The 20058-nt window shown below is 40.1% G+C and overlaps 1 protein-coding gene across 1 annotated transcript in view; it reads right to left on the bottom strand.

Moving 5' to 3' along the window:
- The window catches only part of Lamp2 (lysosomal associated membrane protein 2), a 37073-nt gene extending 18154 nt beyond the window's left edge, over nt 1-18919 (bottom strand). Inside the window, exons 1-6 of the mRNA XM_032889469.1 lie at nt 18866-18919; nt 11737-11964; nt 9793-10006; nt 4585-4743; nt 2800-2999; nt 1883-2005 (exon numbers count right to left, since the gene is read on the bottom strand). Of these exons, the coding sequence (XP_032745360.1) occupies nt 1883-2005; nt 2800-2999; nt 4585-4743; nt 9793-10006; nt 11737-11964; nt 18866-18919 (978 nt within the window). The remainder of the gene's footprint in view (nt 1-1882; nt 2006-2799; nt 3000-4584; nt 4744-9792; nt 10007-11736; nt 11965-18865) is intronic.
- Nucleotides 18920-20058: the final 1139 nt, after the last annotated feature.

Below are 20058 nucleotides of genomic sequence, written 5' to 3'. Positions count from 1 at the left end.
CAACTGAGAGAGAGAAAAAGAAAAAGAGAAGGGGAAGGAGAGCAAGAGCAAGCCTGTCCTTGACACATCAAAGAGATTAAGTCTTTTTTGTTTATTTTGTAATTCACAGTGCTGGAGATGGAATTCCAGAGTGTCACACTTGCAACACGGACACTTGACAACTGAAACTCCAAGTATTTGGACATGTTTAGTGGCCAATGGGTGGTCACATACATACTGTAACAAAGGATTTATTTGAATACTGGGGGAAAGTTTTTGTCGATATTTCTAGAATAAGACTTTAATATAGTCATTAATTACTCAATAGTCTGTGAAGAAAAGGTTATACTAGAGATAACAAGGTCAAATCTGAAATACTGTTCTGACATTTTTTGTTGTGTGTGTGGTTGTGTTTTGGGGTTTTTGTTTTGTTTTGTTTTGTTTTTGAGAGAGCGCCCCACTACAAAGCCCAGGCCGGCCTTGAACTCAGGATTCCCCTGTTTCACTCTTAAGTATATACCACTTTGCTGGGCCATAGCTACTTTCTACACATTAGATGCCGAGACCATATTCCCATACCTATATATAGTAATATGAATTGAAAGCAGAAGTGGCTTTTATACAATTACCCACTACTTCTGCACAAGAAGAGAAGAGTGGTGGCTCCCTGTTTCCCTCACCTACAACTATTTCCTACTCTTCTTTCCCATTTGCTACTATTGTACACATAGATCTAATCACACAAAATTAAGACTAGTAATTGCTTCTGAAATGCTAGAAATTAGGGTCCCCAATTAGTAATAGATGGTCGTAAGAAGTAGAACAAGTATATCTAACTTCTTACAGTTCAGCTCTTAATATAAGCATGAGCAAAAGAAACTTGAATGCTGGCACTGCAAAAGATCCTAATTTAATGAATCGATGTATGAACTTACACATAGAAACAAGGGAGCTGTCCCTCAGATTCTCAGAGGACTAGTAACCAGGACCCACTACAGACACCAAAATCTAGGAAGTCCAAGTCCCCCTTTCAAAGTGCTGTACTATTTGCTTATCATGTGGGTCCTGTATACTCTCAGTCATCCCCAAATTACTTATAATCCTTAAATATGTGTAAAAGAAAGTGTATTGTTTATATTTTAATAACAGAAACAAAACCTGGGCATGTTCACAGTAAATGTCTTTTTTTGGTTTTGGATGGAGATCAATTGCAGGGTTTTGTGCATTGTAAGCAAGAGTGTCTGCCACAGACAGTGAACTTGAGACATTTTTACCTAATACTAATTCAAGGTTGGTTTAATCTGTGTATGCAGGACCTAGAGAAACAGACAGCTAACAATGCTTATTAATGCTAGCTATTACTAGCATAGACACTACTATACAGAATGTTAATGGGGCTAAAGAGATGGCTTAGCAATTGGGAGCACTGGTGGCTCTTCAAGGACCCAGGTTCAATTCCCCACACCCACATGGCAGCTCACAGCTCTCTGTGATTCCATGGCATGTGGCACCTTCACTCACAAATACATATAGGCAAAACACCAATGTACATAATAAATGTATCTTTATAAAAAGAATATAACTATAAAATATTTAAAATTTTGTGTTAGCATGAGAATTGTCTAATAAGAGAAAATAGTATAAAAACTATACTTACTTTTCTTTTTATGTGAGTTCATTCTTGTTTCTACACTGAAGTACATATAATAGTACAATAGCCACTTTCTATAATTATTAATACAAGAGTCCAGCCCATAGATAGTCCAGCTGACTCAGAGATGAGCAGGGATAAGTAAACCGAATATCACCCCGCCCCCACCCCGGCATACACCTACCACTCTGGAGACTTGCAGGGGCACTTCTCAGAGAAAGAACTTAGCTTTAGCAAACAGTCAGTACTCACCACAGCAAAGATAAAGTCGAGATACTTAATTTGGCTGTTGTTCAGCCTAAGTTGAGCTGTTTGGGGCTGACAGCTGCCGGTGAAGTTGGTTGTGGCAGGGTTGATGTTAAAAATGAAAGGCACCTTCAGGAGAATAAAGAAGGAAGGTGCAGATTAACTGTAAAAGTCAACACCAAAGCCCATTACACTGATAAAACCAAAGTACAGCACAACCTCTTTTAATGTAGACTGCTTGTTGTCTTTTAATGTAGAATGCTTGTTGTCTTACTTTCAAGAAAACTTGACACAAGCTTCAAGCTATGACTCAGCCGACTTCAACAACAACAATAAGAAGAGGGAAGTTTCCTCAGTAATGAGCCAAAATGAAAACACATTTTTTTTTTTTTTAGAGCACAAGAACCATCTGTCTGGCTTGTTTCAATCATAGAAAAATGGGATTTGTTCACTGGCATGCCCTCTGGTGTCCGAATGAGGTATTGCAACTCGACAAGTACTTGGGCATAACTCCTCTGTCTGACTCATCAAATAGCCTTGCACCAACCTACAGTGTGGTTCAAACAAGAGGCTGAAAAGGCTATGGTTTGATTTTTCATTTTTGGCAGTGTTGGAATGGTACCCAGACCTTGTGCATGGGATGCAAGTGCTCTACCCCTGAACTTTACTCCATCTCTAACTTAACTACATATGCTGAGCCACTCCTGAAGGCTTATAAAATCTAAGCTTGTAAAGAAGTCTTTAAATAAATTGGCAGGTTCTCTGCTGGCCAAGATGCCTTGATGGTGATATTAACTATTCGCAGATATCGTCTTCCCAAACTAGTCAAAACTCAACACCAACTGTGCATTTAAACTTGCGTCAGTCTAGTTCTTAAGTGCATGTACGCTATACATTACAAAAAAGGGTTCACTAAACCCTACCTTCTCCTCGGTGATGTTCAGCTGCAGCCCCATGGTAGCCAGCAGACAGGTAGCATTGCCATTAGAAATGGTGTAGTTTCCAACCGTTGGAGTTGGAACAGGTATTGAAGTTGGAGTAAGTGTCGTAGTAGGCAATGGCACGGTGGTGTGAATGGTGGGTGCTACAGTGGTAGCAGTTTTGTCCTCCTCACACACTTGTTCTAAAACAAAGGACAAAATAAGCTAGGGTGATCTTGCTTTACTGGGCCAGGGAAGAGAACAAACTACTTCTCCAAGTCAGGTTCTCACAGTCCAAGAGGGTTAATTAGGGCAAAAGAAGACCTCGGTGGTACATTTTTTTTTATTAACTTGAGTATTTCTTATGTACATTTCGAGTGTTATTCCCTTTCCCGGTTTCCGGGCAAACATCCCCTTCCCCCCCCTTCCTTATGGGTGTTCCCCTCCCCACCCCTCCCCCATTGCCGCCTCCCCCCCAACAGTCTAGTTCACTGGTGGTACATTTTAAAGTGGATGAAGCAGAGGTTCCAAAACTACTTTTTAATAGACAGATAATTTCTTATGAGTTATAACCAGAGTAAACAAACTCAGAACATATCAAAAGTTATAGCTACTCAAGTATAGCCACATACTCTTCTTTCTTGCACTCGCAAAGGTCTTTATTTCAAAGAATTTCACCTGTCTCTGATCTGATGAGAAATTCAGAGCCAAGTCTAAAAACAACGCCCCCCTCCTCCAAACTAAAATATCTTTTTCCTTCAAACATAACAACCACTGTGAAGAAGTGCTTACTAAAACTAGCTTGGAAATCGTTGAAGGGTTTAAATTCAAAGGAACCTTTTATTTCTATCACTCCTATAGTAGGTTATGGGAATTAAAATTCCTTCTTAGGAAGTATTAGTAGTTTTCTAGTAATGAATGTGAAATTTTACATTTTCATTAAATGGTTCAGTGGGGGCCTCTAGTGCATATAATCATTCTCTTAATCTCTCTCTCTCTCTCTCTCTCTCTCTCTCTCTCTCTCTCTCTCACACACACACACACACACACACACACACACACACACACACACACACACACACACACACACACACACACACACACTGCATACTAAAAACAAAATGTTTCCATGTATCATAAGCTTTCAACTGAAATTATCACTAAAAATGGCTATCACTTTAAGCCTATGCTTTGATCCTAGTTCACATCTTTGATCCCAGGATGCAGAGGCAGAGGCAGGTGGATCTCTGACATGTGAGGCCAGCCTGATCTACAGAGCGAGTTCCAAGATGGCCAAGACTACATAGAGAAACCCTGTCTTGCAAAAAAGAAAAAGAAAAAGAAAAAGAAAAAGAAAAAAGAAAGAAGAGAAAAAGAAAAATCACTTTAAAAATATTTAGTCTGCACCTTAAGAAATGTTCTCAGACGATGATCTCAATGAATGGTACCTGATGTAATCTGCCCTTAAAATAAGAGCCACATATATAAATTTATACTTTACGGTCTCATGGTTTTTGGTCAGGAACTGGGGGCAAATGTGTTTAATGCCAGCACTAGGGAAGCAGAAGCAGGCAGATCTCTGGGAGTTCGAGGCCAGCCTGGTCTACAGAGTTACAGGACAGCCTGGGCTGTTTCATGGAGAAACACTGTCAAAAAAGAAAGAAAGAAAGAAAGAAAGAAAGAAAGAAAGAAAGAAAGAAAGAAAGAAAGAAAGAAAGAAAGGAAGGAAGGAAGGAAGGAAGGAAGGAAGGAAGGAAGGAAGGAAGAAAGAAAGAAAGACAAACTCACCATTTTTACTCACTGTACCATTTTGGACAAAAGCCTGCAGGTGAATGCCCCAATAGTGCTGAACAACAGGAGGCAGGTTGAAAGTTAAAACACTACTGCACTTAAAGATGACATCCAATGGAAGCTGGAATCTCACAGGAACGCTAACAGTAAGAATTCCTATGAAACAAGGTGAACAATGGCATTTCCAGGAAGACACGAGAAACTGCTAATATATTTACATTAACATAAATACAGCCTTTCTTTTCTTCTAGGCCTTGCCATGCCAAAAGTAATAAACTGTGGTGCATTGACAGGAATGAAAAATTCACTGTGACTGGAACTGTAGGCATAGGGAAGACAAAGCATGAGGGTTACAAAAAAAAATCAGAAAGCAATGACTGGACAGATAACTTTGTGGTATAGCACGCCGGCAGCTATACCAGAATAAGCACATTCAGTTCTTGGCACCCATTTAGTGGCCAAAAATCCCTGTAACTCCAGTCTCATGGGGATGTCACACCTCTCTGGCTTCTGTGGACAGTAGGCATACACATGATGCATAGACATATGTGCAGGCAAAACACCCATACACATAAAATAAAAAGTTAAAATAATAAAAATCATTTTTAAAAAGGTGTATGTAGGTGGTGGTCCTCTGAAACTTCTCACATCTAAGGACAGTATGTGCTGGGTTGACAATGGAGGACTTGCTTCTGTTTTTCACTATATCTGTTGTTATTGTTATTGTTTTGGGCGCATGGACACTCGCATGCATGCTGGTTATCAAGAGTACATATGTGGGGGACGGGGACAGAGGATAAACTGTAGGAGATGCTTCTCTCCTTCTTCACAGGTTCCGGACAGCCAAACTCAGGTTGTCAGACTTGACAGCAAATACTCCTGAACACACAAAGTGATCATGTTCTCCCTCCCCCAATCCCTCCCTGACCCTCCCCATTCCTTACCCACCCAATTTCAAGATCCTTCCCCTTCCTACACCCTTGCTCTCAAAATAACCATGAGCGTAGCAATGAAATTTGAAACAAAGAAGACAAAAAGTGTCAAAACAAAAGGTGTACACACAACAACAACAGCAACAAGAACAACATAGCACAAGGGAGTCCATTTTTGCTGGAGAAAAAAAGATCTCCTTTACCAGCAGGTACCAATCTTAGGAGTGGGCCTTAGGAAATAAGGCCTAATTTATTTTAAGGAATGTTAACAAATATGCAGCCATAGGCAGAGAAAAACTCTGACCCTAACTTTTAATTAGCAGTGGAAACAGAAGGCCAAGGGGCTACTTAGGTGAACAGTGACGGGCAGGAAGAAGAAAGCCAGGGTTAAGTTCAAACACCTTTCTACAGTAAACAGATGGGACTGTAAGAAAGGCGGAGTGCTGAGAATGCAGCTTAGTGAGTAGAGTACTGGCCTACAAGCATGTCAGAGGCCCTAGGTTCAATACTCAGCACCCCATAAAATGAGGTGGTAGAACCACATGAGCCAGCACTGAAGTAGCTGCTGCTCCCGAGATAGAGAGGCTGGAGGACTGGGACTTCAAGCTCATTCTTGGATTCAGCTAGCTAGAGTGAACCTGAGCTACATTAGAAATGATAGTCCTCTTTCTGGGACTAGTGAGGTGATTCAGAGACAGGCCTGGTGACTGTGTCCCAGTCTGGCACTGGTGACACATGCCTTTAATCCCAGCATTCTGGAGACAGAGGCAGGCGGATCTCAGTGAGTTTGAGGCCAACTTGGTCTACAAAGTAAGCTCCTGGACAGCCATGGCTGTTACACAAAGAAATTGTCTCAAAAAAAGTAATAAATAAAAATGTAAAACAAATGATTCCATTTCAGAAAATCTTCAGGTAAAAAGTTATGCCACTGTGAACAGAATTTTTACTGGAATGCCTATAGTGAAACTGCAAAATACTGAAATCATGTAGATCTAAGTGGCTTGGTCTCTTGGAGAAGCAGAACAGAATGTATTCATGATCCTTAACACAGGCCTTCTATGCGGCTCCATCATGTAACAAGGCAGCCACTTAGTGCTGTCTTGGCACCCCCTAATGGACAGATGAGGTTTGGGGAATTTTTCAATTTGAATGTTTTCCTAAAATTGTCTCCTTGTTATCAAAAAGGAACAGATGTGAACTTGCTATATAAAGACAGACCTCAAAAAAAAAACAATGAGCGGAAGTCAGAAGTTGTGGCGCGTGCCTTTAATTCCAATACTCAGGAAGCAGAGGCAGATGGATCTCTGAGTCTGAGGCCAGCCCTACTCTACTACATAGCTGAGTTCCAGACAAACCAAAGCTACTTGGTGAGCTCTGTTTCAAAAACAAAACAACAAAAAAGATGATAGAAAAAAACAGTTTCTAAACATTTTAGGATTATACTATGAAACTATATAAAAGTTAAAACAATTACCTATGAATACAGACAGGAATATTACACTCGGGAGTTATAAGGCTGGTTGCCTCTAGCAGGCAGGGAGGAAAATGGAGCCAAGGAGTACCTCAAATTTATCAGAAAAGTTTTCCTTTTTTAAATAATAAAGCAGCCATTTTAAAATTACATTTATTAGTCTAGGCATACTCCTTTAATCTCAGCACCCAGGAGACAGAAACTAGCAGATCTCTGTAAATTGAAAACCAATCTGGTCTACATAGGGAATTCCAGGATAGCCAGGGCTATACAATGAGACTCAAAATTCAAAAAAAAAAAAAGAGTTGGGGTAATAATCTCTATAGGTCTGCAGTATTACTCTGAGTTTTATATATATATTTAATCATGAAAACATTTTTTTCAGTAGCAGCTTCAAAGACACTTCAATTATTAAATGACTAAAAATTAGTATTTCAGGGCTGTGGTAGCACATGCCTTTAATCCCAGCACTCAGAAGGCAGAAGCAGGAGGATCTCTGTGAGTTGAAAGTGTGTCTAGTCTAGAGTGAGTCCGAGTCAGCAAAGGCTACACAAAGAAACCCTGTCTTGAAAAAGAGACAAATCAAAACAAAACAAAGCGAAAGCAGCATTTCAAAATACTAAATTATTTCAAAGACAATTCCCTGAAGTGCACGTAAGGAAAGTATTTTAAATTCCAAAGTTTTGATAAAATATTATACAGAAGACAGTCACAGAAAAAGTCAACCACTTGTTTAAAATAAAGAAGAGGAAGGGGGTTAGCATGTTAGTGATTTTATCTAACTTGTCTGACCAAAGCCATCTTCCTTTAACAGCTGCCCATGTGGCTGAGGGATGAGTTACATCATCCCCTGATTATTATAACAGACTTTGAAGCTGGCTTCTCTGCTTGTAGTCTCCTCACTTCCAAATTAATCCAGCAGTATATTCTCTGGAAACCATTCTCTCTGCTTTGCTTATATCATTTTCTGGCTTAGAAAAGCCTACCACAGTTTCCCTAGTGCCTACCTTCATCATGCTAAAAGCCCTTTCTTGGCTTCCCAGGCCCCTATAATGAGGTCCACTGCACTGAGCCAACTGGCTTTGCCTCCTGCTACACAGACAGCCTGGATTTTAATCAGGCAACTGTCCAATGACTGCTGTGCGTCCTCTGACGCCCCCTGGTGGAAGCATTCCGCTCTAATCCTTCCACTTATAGCCCACCATTAGCCAGCTGCTCAGCACTTCTACCCCTCTATCATAAACTGATTCCTCACTGTTCCCAATCCCTCGTCTCTCTCTGCTCCTCATCAGGACCCCTGTGAGACCACTCAGAGACCCACAGGTGCAAGTACAGAATGCATCTTACATTCTGAATTTACTGTGTGCCTTTTGTTGATGTTGTTGTTGAGAGGGAGGATCTAGCGCTTTTCTCACAGGGTCGCAAAGGATCTATAAGCTGTCTACCCACTTAAACAGAAAATACGAACAAAGAAAATTCAGAGTGGGCTAAATGTTCTTCATATCACTTGGGAACACAATTAAGCTTTGTCTCCCTCAGTGATTTCTAAACTTGAAAGTCAAGGACAAATCTTCTCCTAGTAGCTAAAGATAATACAACCATGCCCTAGCCAGAGATAAATATCTAAAAATAGCCAATAACCTCTTGCCTCGGTTCTCCTGTCAAAATAAGAGATTAGTAGAATTAAAATTTGAGTTTGATTTTTGAGTAGACCAGGATGGTCTTGAACAAGAGATCCATGGCTTTAAAGTATGATTTTTCCATCCACAAGTCCAAAGGTGGTAATAACCCCAGATCTTGGCACCTGATGTCAACCTGCCAGTGCTTCTGCAATCAGAATGGCACATTATGTGTAAGAGATCTAAGTACTCCAGACACCCTGCTAATCTAACATCACTGATGCGGTTGAAAAGGGAGAGAATCACATCCCTAATAAAATCAGCATCACGAACTGAGCATGACGGTGTATAAACACCAAGGATCTCGATCCTCAAGGAGGAGTACACATTCGGGTCAGCCTGACAAAAAAACCCTTAAATTCCCTACCATACACACTTTCAGAATATTCAAATGCATAATTGTTGAAGAATGACAAGACTGGCCTAATCATCTAAGTTGTTGTTGAAGTTGTTCTTTGATGTTGTCTCAAAATAGCAAACGTTTAGTTACTTTATCATTTACTTTGCAAGTAAAGGTTCATCTTAATAGTAAAATCATTTGAAGGTGAGGTACTTCTTCTACATTACTGAACATGTACACTTTCAATTAGTAAAGAGTTTTCTCACTCAACATTTGTTGAGGGCCCACTACCGAATAGATAACAACAGTTAAGTGCTGGAAGTCGCCATCTCTGGGAACTTATTTCAAACACTAGCTCTTCACTCACTCACTAAATTTAGAGTGAGCCTTTGGGGAAGTCACCAAGCCTCATTCCCTTTATTTACTTCCCAGGGTTGCTATAAACTGTATACTCTATGGTATAGAGTAAAGGAGTCCAGACAAGACACTCAATATCACTTTGTGTCCAACACTAGTCTATGCATGCATGGATTCAGGCTGAAATGAAAATGAGGATTTGATTTTTCACTCTTATTAGGATGGCAGATAGGCATAATAATCATTATTTTAGTTGACACTTTTTGTTACTAATGAAAGCAAGAGAATATAAAACAAATCCAGTTGGGGATTTAGCTCAGCGGTAGAGCGCTTGCCTAGCAAGTGCAAGGCCCTGGGTTCGGTCCCCAGCTCCGAAAAAAAAGAAAAAAAAAAGACATTTAAAACAAATCCAATTCTTAAGGTTACCTTTATGTACAGCATGAGGAAATGTTTTGGTATCATTAGTGTTGTAAGAAAGCGTGATGTTGTTAATAAAATACTGAGATGCTTCCTTGGTGAAATCCACGGCCCAAGAGAGAGTGGATCCATATTGTATCATTATTTTGGCACCATTCTTATCATCGCCACAACTGCTTCCATCGTGTGTCACCTTGTCAGGCACTGTAATGGTTACAGTTTCCTAAAAGACAAAGAAAGTTTAGGAGTGGGTAAGAACAAAACAGACATCAGTAAGCCCACCCCTGGAGAACTGAGTTAGGTGTACCACTTTTAGCTAAATCACACTTTCCCCTTAGCCAAGAGGCTCTTTGCTTGGTGTGCTATGAGAGCCAATCTCAGATTCCTTAGCTGCAGACCAGTTCTCTGGGCAAGCAAACTTGCCTGGACTCTTTAGCTGTTTGTTCATTTCAGCAGAGCTGGGGAGAGAATCCAGGGTCTCATGCACAATGGACAAGAGTTCTACCAATGAGCAAGTTCTCAGCTTGTAGACTTTTTTTTTAAGTCATGTTATAAATAAGGCTTTAACAAAAGGAAAATAAGGTAAAAAGACCAAAAAGACCAACAAAAAGGTAGATACAGCTAACTACTTCTTAGAAGTTGGGAGCTTAACAGATGGCATTGGTTAAGAGCATTGGTTACCCATCTGGAGGACCTGAGTTGCATTTATAGAACCCACATTGTAGACTCACAATGGTAACTCTAGTTCCAGGGGAGGCTATACCCTTTTCTGCCCTCCTCTGACACCAGGCACACAAATGGTGCACAAGCACACAGAAAAAAAATTACACCCACACAACCTATATACACATAAAAAACTTTAAAACAATTTTTAAGATGGAAAAAAAGAAATTCAAGTTTTTTTTTTTTGGTTCTTTTTTTCGGAGCTGGGGACCAAACCCAGGGCCTTGCGCTTCCTAGGTAAGCGCTCTACCACTGAGCTAAATCCCCAGCCCCAGCAATTCAAGTTTTAACATTAGTATATTCTATTATTACAAAAGTAGTTGTAACTAAAATACCATGAAGTCTTTCCTCATTTGCATATTACCATCCCCAAGGAAAACTCCAAAGAATCAATGAATTCAAAGTATCCCCTCCAATCTTAAACAAAATACTTGTAAGAGTCTAATCCTTTTATAGTAAGTATTAGGCCAATTAACATGAGATCTTATTTGTATGCAGTATGAAAGGTAAAAAAGTAGGGGCTGGAGAGATGGCTCAGAGGTTAAGAGCACTGACTGCTCTTCCAGAGGTCCTGAGTTCAATTCCCAGCAACCACATGGTGGCTCACATCTGTAATGAGATCTGATGCCCTCTTCTGGACTGCAGGCATACATGCAGGCAGAACACTGAATACATAATAAATCTTTGTTTAAAAAGGTAAAAAATTAAAGTAAAAAAAAGTCTAAATGTCAAGCTAGCCATGGTAGCACACACCTTTAATCTCAGCACTTAGGAGGCAGAGCAGGTGGATCTGAGTTCCAGGACAGCCAGGGCCACACAGAGACCCTATCTGGGGTGGTGGGACACAGACCAAAAAAGGCTAAATGTAAATAAATCCCTGATAGGAAACTCAAGACAAATATGGGACTGGAAGTAGTACAGTGCTTACCTAGCACCTACTAGACCCTGGGTTCAAAGCCCAGTACCATCACCACACACCAAAAAGCCTGCTTACTCAAGTGGACTAGAAAAACTGCTCCCTGGTTAACAGCATCAGCTGCTCTTCCAGAGGATTGCCAGCACCAACATGGCAGCTCACTGTCAACTGTACTTCCAGTTCCACAGGACTGAATCTCCTCTACTGACCTCTCAGGGCAGTGTATGCATATAGTGCACAGGCCCCAATTCAGGCAAAACACCATAAACATAAAAACCAAACAAACCTTTAAAAAGGCAAATATGTTTACTTACATTGACTTGTTTTGTAGTTTCATATGTTACTGTGAAATTCATCTCCCATTCTGCATAAAGGCAAATTCCCTTTGAATCTGTCAAATTAAGTTTCAATGCATTGGACCGAACTGCTCCTAAATTAAAAAACAAAAGTACAATATAAGATAAAATAAATCCAAGCCATGGCTGAAGTACAACCAGCTCTAAAATAAAACATGTATGTTTAAGTAGATGGTTATCTTGGTGCTATTTCTTTGTAGTTTTTAACAGGCTACTAGTAATACACGTAGAATTTTCTCTTCTGAAAATTGGTGAGTAGATCCTTGATGCTTAGGGAATGGCAGAAACTAGTGACATCTGATCCCGACATTCATTCGTGCCTTGTTAGTTCTGTTTTAGACATTACAGTTGTCTTCTTGCTGCTCTTATTTGGTTTTGCAGTGCTGTGAATCAAAGGCAGGGCCCCATACATCTGGCAAGGACTCCACTGTGCTGCATCCAGTGCTTTCTTTAGTTTTTGAAGTAACTAAGGTAGGGGCAAGTTTGGAAGGTGCATTAAACTCCTGCTTCTCTCAACCCAGTCAGTGAAACTTCCTCTGCAATGACAATTAATCACATGGCTTACATTCTTACGCAAAATTCTGTTGCCAAGTGTATGACCTGGGACACATAGAGATCTTGCCAAATCATTTTATTCTGATGTGATCAGGTTTAGCTTTTCAACACATGTATCACAATACCAGAGAAGCAACATCTCAAAGGGCTGTTACAGCCTAGATCTATAAGAAAAGTCAATCTTCATAACTTTCTCATTAAAATTTAACTGAGTGAAAAGGTTGAACCTTTCTCATGGACCCACAATCACTTCCTCAATTCTCAACCTATGCCTTCTATAAATGGAGAAATTTTCATGCAGAAATGCTTTGGCACTTTTCATCTAATCAACTCTTAATCCTCTGTTCCTTAAAGGTTGCTGAAACATTGCCTATTAAACTCGAGCCCCTAAAGCTTCCTATTTTAAGGAGAAGGGGGAAATAGGCCAGCAACTATACCTGCAACATAAATAACGAGCAGCCTTCTGAGAATTGTCCTGCCTGTCTGATACATCACCCAAGGGGAAGCCGCTTCCTGTTAAGATTGCTGCGCACCCTTTAATGCTATCCAAGCAAGGCAGTATCAGTACAGGCAGGAACACGTTATCAGACTAAAGAGAAAACTCCTAAGAGGAAAACCAAGCCAGCATGCCTCAGCAACAGCTTCCAAGCTGTACACAAAAGGCTACCTTTCATGCTCCAGAGACCTAGCTGCCCTAGCAAGCCCCAACACAATGCTGAAGCTTGGAATGGCGGACAGTGACTAAGTATTGACAAAGATGCATTTCGGAAAGACCTTGTATGATGCACATAGGTTTTTGTCACCGTTCTTTTCTTCGTGGACATGAAATGGAGCTGTCAAGCAGATCCAAGTCTACTGGAGAGTGCTGCTGAGGACTGAAACTTACGATTCCTAATGGGCTGGAGTTTTGCTGCACCTGTGCTGGATCTCAAAGCTTGGCAGAAAGTCCCCAGCTTGTATCCCTGGTATAAAGACTACTTAGTCATGATAAATTATCTTTTTAATATGTTATTGCATTCAATTTCTTATGGTTTTAAGAGTTTTGCATCTATATTCATACAGGATTGAATATACATCTCTCTTTTGCTGTAGTCTTTAGAAGTTGAAAGTTGAATCATGGCTACAAGAAGCTGGGCAGAGTAGACGACAAGGGATGGAGAAATGCCAATCAAGAGAGATTAAGTTACAGATAGGACATTTAGGAGTAAGCATCCCTGATATGTTTCAACAGCAACACACTGCACAGGACAGCAGCAGTGTACTGTACACTTCAAAAAGAAAGGATTTTCAAAGCTTTCACAAAAAGAAATGAGCAACACCAGGGATCAATGTTTAGTTTGATTCTTTAAAATTAGACAATATTTATATGCATCCAAAAATTATACCTCATTTATTGTATATAATTTTATGTTTTATGTGTTACTTAAAATCATTTTAAAAATAAAGGATACTCTTCTTCTATGCAAACCACTCAAAACTATTATGAAAGTAACTGAGAAGCCAGCCATAATGGTTTATTACAACCCCAGCATCCAGAAAACTGAGGCATGGGATTCGGAAAGCTTAGGCATGGGGCTGCAGAGATGGCTGAGTGGGTAAGAGCACTTGTTTCTGCAAAGGATGGGGGTTTGATTCCCAGTAACCACATGGCAGCTGACAATTGTCTAAAACTCTATTTCCAGGGAATCTCATATCCTCTTTTGACTTCTATGTGTACTAGGCACCCACACGGTGCACAAACATACATTCATGCAAAATACTGATGCACTTAAAAAATAAATCTAAAATACTTGAATGAAAGAAAAAGAGGGGGGATGCAAGCTGGGCTAGAGAGACGACTCAGTGCTTAAGAGTACTAGATGCTAGTCCAGAGGACCTGAGATTGATTCCCAGCACCACATAGTGGCTCACAACCAACATTACCTCCAGTTCTAGGAGATCTGATCTCCTGATCTAGGCTGGCACTGGAAACACATGTGGTCACAGATATACATGCAGGCAAAATACCCATGCACATAAAATTAAAATAAATATTTAAAAAGACGATAAGGCAGGTAAAAAGCTAACCTAAGCTCGTCTCAAAAAAAAGTATCTCAAGTCAGGTGGATCTCTATGAGCTTGAGGCCAGCTTGGTCTACAGAGCAAGTTACAGGAAAGCCAAAGCTACAGGCAAAACCCTGTCTTAAAAGAAAAAAAAAGAGAAGAAGAAAAGGAACAGGAAAAATTTAAGAAGAAAATTGTGGAAGATAGTAACAGAACCAATTTGTCCTGGTAAGAAAGTAAAGGCTTTAAGAAGAGAATCCGTGTTGTAGTTCACATTTATTACTTTGGATCAAATTCAAGATACCTAATCTAAGTCCTGGAACAAGACTGAGAACAGAGGGATGCCCTGACGACCCAGACACACCTATCCATCCTTCTTCAAGTCCACCTGCATCAGAACTGCTTTCACTCATAGGTTTATCAACTCAAACTAATTCCAAACTCCAGATTCATTTTTACTTCTTCCTCCAAATGAACTCCCTTGATCCCATACTATCAAATACAAAGGCAAAGGCATTTTCTTCCTCCCTACACGTCTATTGCCGATCTACCGCCCCATCCTTACACTACTATAGACCCCTCTGAGCTGTCCCTAGAAAGCACTGCCAGATACCACTTCTTTCTCCAACACACAGGTTTAAACTTTTTAACTGGTTCCCAGACTCCCAAATTAAGTTTAAATTCCTGTCTGACTTTCAAAGTAACCCTTAATCTTGTCCCACCCTATTTCTTCACCATCATTCAGACCATTTTCCCAGAACACACCCTTTAATCTGGTTGAACTGGTTTCCACTGGGCCCAAAGGCTATAGTTCACTCAGCTTCACTTCTATTTTCTCTAGCACTTGAGACCTACTTCCTTCTGTTGGCTTAAATCTTCACCTCAAGGACTTACTGTTTTGGGGCTGAAAAGGTAAAATAACTGTACCCTTTGACATGATTGTAACTACTGGTTCCATGGCATCATTGGCTGCTATGGAAACTAGAATTGCTGGACACTTGCTTTCCCAACCTCCCTTACAGCTAAACTGTCCCTAACAACTCCACCCAGACTTAAAAGTAAGAGCTGAGGATGGAACCAGCTATAGAAAAAGCATCCTATGGGCAAGGAAATAGCTTAGCAGGTTCAAGTACCCAGAAAAGAAAAAGGTATGCTAGCCAATGGTAGAAGCTTAACTTTTTGTACTTGGTCACAGCATCCAGTACCATGACCTAGGGTATTAGGTTTTGGTATGCATGACCAGAGTTCTTCCTCCTTCTAAGTAACATGATATACTACGCACCTTTTTTTACACATTATTTTGTGATTTGGGTACAAGAGATTGAACTGGGGAGCAAGTGTGCTACCGCACAACTACATGCCAGCCCTTGCTCACTTTAAAGCAAAATATGTTATAGAGATGTAATATATACAGCATAACATGTAAGGAAAAGGTATACACAGCTCAGAGCTTTTTTGATATGGGCAGGTGTGAACTGTCCTTCAAGAAGCAGAACATTCCAAGTAGTGTCTACAGGAACAGCTTTCAGGACACTCAGAGGATACTGAAGTTCACAGATGCTCTAGCCCCTTACATAAAATGCTGTACACAGTATTTGCACATAAACCATCCGCATCCTTCTACAACCTCCCTGGATCACTTATACAATACAGCATAAATTTGATGTTAAAAAAGTCCATAATATTAAGTATGCTCTTTTTCTCCCTCATCCTTTGATCTGTACCTGATTTAATCTGTAGATATGGAACCTATAGAAGACAAAAAAAGGCTGACTATACACTCAAAGTTCCTATAGCTTCTCCATTCAGTTAATATTCTTTTCTAAAGTAAAATGCCATCCTGACTTGTAACAGATGAATACTGCCTCTTCATTAGCTTGATATAAACAGAAAAATGGACTGTGCTCTCCTTCGGGTCTGTCTTCTTTTACTCAACATTATCACCTATGAAATTCACTGTGGTGTGTCGTTGCAATTTATTCATTCTATTCTACTGCTTATGATTATGGGGTGAACCTTTGCTATTTATCTGTGGTATTATTGATGGACAGTTAGAAAGGTCCCAGTCTATCCCATCACAAACATTGCTGTAAACATTCTTTCATGTTTGTAAACCTGTATATTGAATATTTATCTAACAGTTGAATTATGGTTTCAAAGACTATATAATATGCCCCACTATAGTTTTCAGATGTTGTTGTTGTTGGTACCTGGGGGGGAAAGCTGTTTGATTTTCTAGTTTGTCTGTCTGTTTCGAGACAATATTTTTTCTTCCTTTTTTCCCCTTTCTTTTTGAGACAGTGTTGTCTCACTACATAGACTAAGCTGTCCTTGAACTCAGAGATCACTTGTTTCTGCCTCCCAGTCCCCAGGAATCACCCTGCCCAGTTGGACAGTCTTGCTATATATCCCAGAATACCTTGAACTCACTATTTTCCAGGCTGAAAACTCCATTCTTCTGCCTGAAATTACAGGTCTGTGCTACCAAACCCTATCTTAATATGTTTTCAATAAATTCTCTTTTTGCTTAAAATCCATCAGGTTTTATTTCTCATGCTTGTAACTGAAACTGAAGCTGGGCATGGTTACACATACCTGAAACCTTAGCACTCAGGAAGCTGAGGCAGGAAGATCATGAGTTCAAGGCCAGTCTAGGCTAGATAATAAGCCCTCTACAACCAACCAGTTTCAAAAACCAAAAAAAAAAAAAAATACTTACATGCTATCCGGTTTTAAGCAGATATTTCTCCACAAAGTTCCCTTGAATATAAAAGCCCTTACAGAAAAGTCCATAAAACATATTTGTACATCTCAGTGGACTTTACACTATCTTGAATTACTGATATTTTTAATGCTCTTTCAAGATTTTTTTATTATAGGGACAAATGACAGATAATTTTCAAATGAAGAACTACAACTGGCCAATAAATGCATTTAAAAGTATTCGACATCATGAGCTCTCAGGGCAATGCAAACCCAACTTATTTTGTCATTTAATCCTGTCTCTCCTACTGGCAAAGGCTCCAAAATACAGCATTTCTCAACTGCTACTTCACAACAAACTAGTATGCTGTGGAAACTATGCTATAGTTGCTATAATTGCTATAGTAAGCAATTTTTATTAATAAAGTACCAAAGTCTGCGAGTGGGTGATATATGTGGATAAAGATTCCCTTTACAAATATTCCCGTCACTCATTAGACTTCCAATATGCTCCTTTAATCATAAGATTTTATCTAAGTCACAGTCCCTAAGAGTGTATCTTTTATATGAATGTCATTTATCTTGTCTGTCACACTGGAAAACAGGTCCATTACTGTTCCTCTATCTCTAGTAATGCTGAGTACATGTTAGGTTTTCAATAAATACTGATCGATTACATCCAAGTAAAAATACCCTGCATTGTGGACCTGATTATGGCTCAGTCTTATGACAGGAGGCCAGTTCTTTTGAACTTCAAATCATGAAATTAATCAGTGTTCTGGATATTGCCACAAGGTTCATGTCAATTTTCCATAAACTGTGACTCAGATCTCAAGCAATGAATAATGCTTTTTCCCATAAAGGGAGAGATTAATTTTGAAATGTAATACTTGAGTAGAGTGTCTCTAGCAAGTGATTTCCACACATCACTGTTATGCTTGATGTGTAAAATAGCCAAACGATTTTAAAGGCTGTATGTGGATTTTAAAGGCTGTGCAGCCTTTCAAAGGCATAGCTGAATATCTCCTAGAATGTGTGATTATGGAGCTGAGACTTTATTCTCAAAAGAAAAGAACAAAGATCATGTCTCAAAAAGCAACATTCTTAAGTGCAATGCTGCTCTCAGGGCTGCTCCGAAACGGCCATGTATAGCTTTTCAGAACTTGGCTATCCAAACACAAAGCATTGCAAAGAAAAAAAGTGGCTGGGTTTTCACAGGTCTGTTTGGTCCAAGATATGCCTGAACGGTACACAGACTAAAACAAAGCACTGTGCCAGCACATGCCTTTGATCAACAGACCTAGGCAAACTTCTGAGTTTGAGGCCAGTCTGCTCTACAGAGCAAGTTACAGTCAACCAAGGCTGTTACACAGAAAAACTCTATTTTGGGGAAAAAACAAACAAACAGAAACTAGAGATAGAAGAGAAATAAAATCCGTACAACAGGGGATGGGGAAATGGCTTGATGATTCCAGAGGACCCAGGCTGGATTCCCAGAACCCACATGGATGCTCATGATAGTCTCTAACTCTAGTCCCTCCAGACCCAAAACCCTCCCGAGGTATCCTCAAGTACCAGGCATAAACATGGCAAACATACAAGCAGGCAAAGCACTCATAGAAATACAGTGCAAAGGAACCAGAATAAAACAACAGTGACCTCAGAAACAATATAATGAAATGACGAAATGACAAAGAACCCTTCACCCATCTGTGGGGCTGAAAAGCTAATTCCACTCAGTAAGCCAAGCTTACTAGCTGTGAGACTCTGGGCCAGTCACTCTTACCAAGAATTGCAGGATTGGTCTAATGGGTTTCTCGATGGAGTATAAACACTCCATCACGTTAAAGATCCTGTTTCCAAGCCTTCCTCTCGGTAAACGCAGGACTTAAAGAAATTCTCAATGTACCTTCACCTTCATCCCATGAACTCCTATCCTAAACTTTACCCATTTACCATGAGGTTGGCCAAAAAGCGGGCTTTGGTGGGGAGGAAGGCATACAGAGCTGGAGAGATGGTTCAGTGTTAAAAAGCATTTGCTGTTCTTGCAGAGGACCTGGGTTCCGTTCCCAGCACACTTATGGCGCTCACAACCATCCATAACTCCAGCTCCAGGGCAACCAACTCCCTCTTCTTGTCTCTGAGGGGCACTAGGAGATGAACATAGAACACAGACATGCATGCAAGCAAAGCATGCATACATAGAAAATAAATATTTTTCTTAAAAAGGGGCCAAAGAGATGGCTCAGAAGTAAAGGTGCTTGTACCAACTTGACAACTTAGAAGCTAGGAAGCAAGTTCAATTCTCAAACCCACAGGATAGAAAAACTGACTCCTACAAGTTGTCCTGTACTTTCCACATGTGCAACATGGACATATGTACTCATACTTGTACACACACACTCTTTACAAACAGGGCATAGCCTATAATCTCGGAACTCAGGGGGTTGAGGCAGGAGGACTGCCATGAATTCCAGGCTAACCCAGGCTACACAGTATGAGTTGCAGGTGAGCATGGGCTACAGAATGAGACCACTGAAAAACCACAACAGGACAAAAGGCCCACAATTTCTTCTCTGTTTTCTTCTCTGTTAAGCGATGGTTTTCCCATGGGTTTAGAACCGGTTAGCTGTTCTCATGTTTATCTGTGGCTCCCTTGTTTACATTTTTCTTTTTGTTAGGTCTGCTACAACATCGAATGAGACTTTAAGCTATGAATGTTGGTGTGTGAAAAGCAACAGTTAAAATTAACAAAACATACTGTTCTAAACCATAAAATGACTTCCTTGATTCTTCTTTAAGGCCAGAGAGTAGGTAAGAAACTGAGACAACTTTACTGACGTAATCAAAGTGCCTACTGCTGAGCCACACTTGGCAGCCTCCAGAATGCTTTTGCAATGCACACTGGGATACCAACAAAGTACTCATAAAATACACTTCTGGAATGGAAGAATCTCTGACCACTTTAGAAATTGTGAT

Source organism: Rattus rattus, chromosome X (assembly GCF_011064425.1).
Source record: "Rattus rattus isolate New Zealand chromosome X, Rrattus_CSIRO_v1, whole genome shotgun sequence".
In the NCBI taxonomy this organism is placed as follows: domain Eukaryota; kingdom Metazoa; phylum Chordata; class Mammalia; order Rodentia; family Muridae; genus Rattus; species Rattus rattus.
This window is presented reverse-complemented; position numbering and strand designations above follow the sequence as displayed.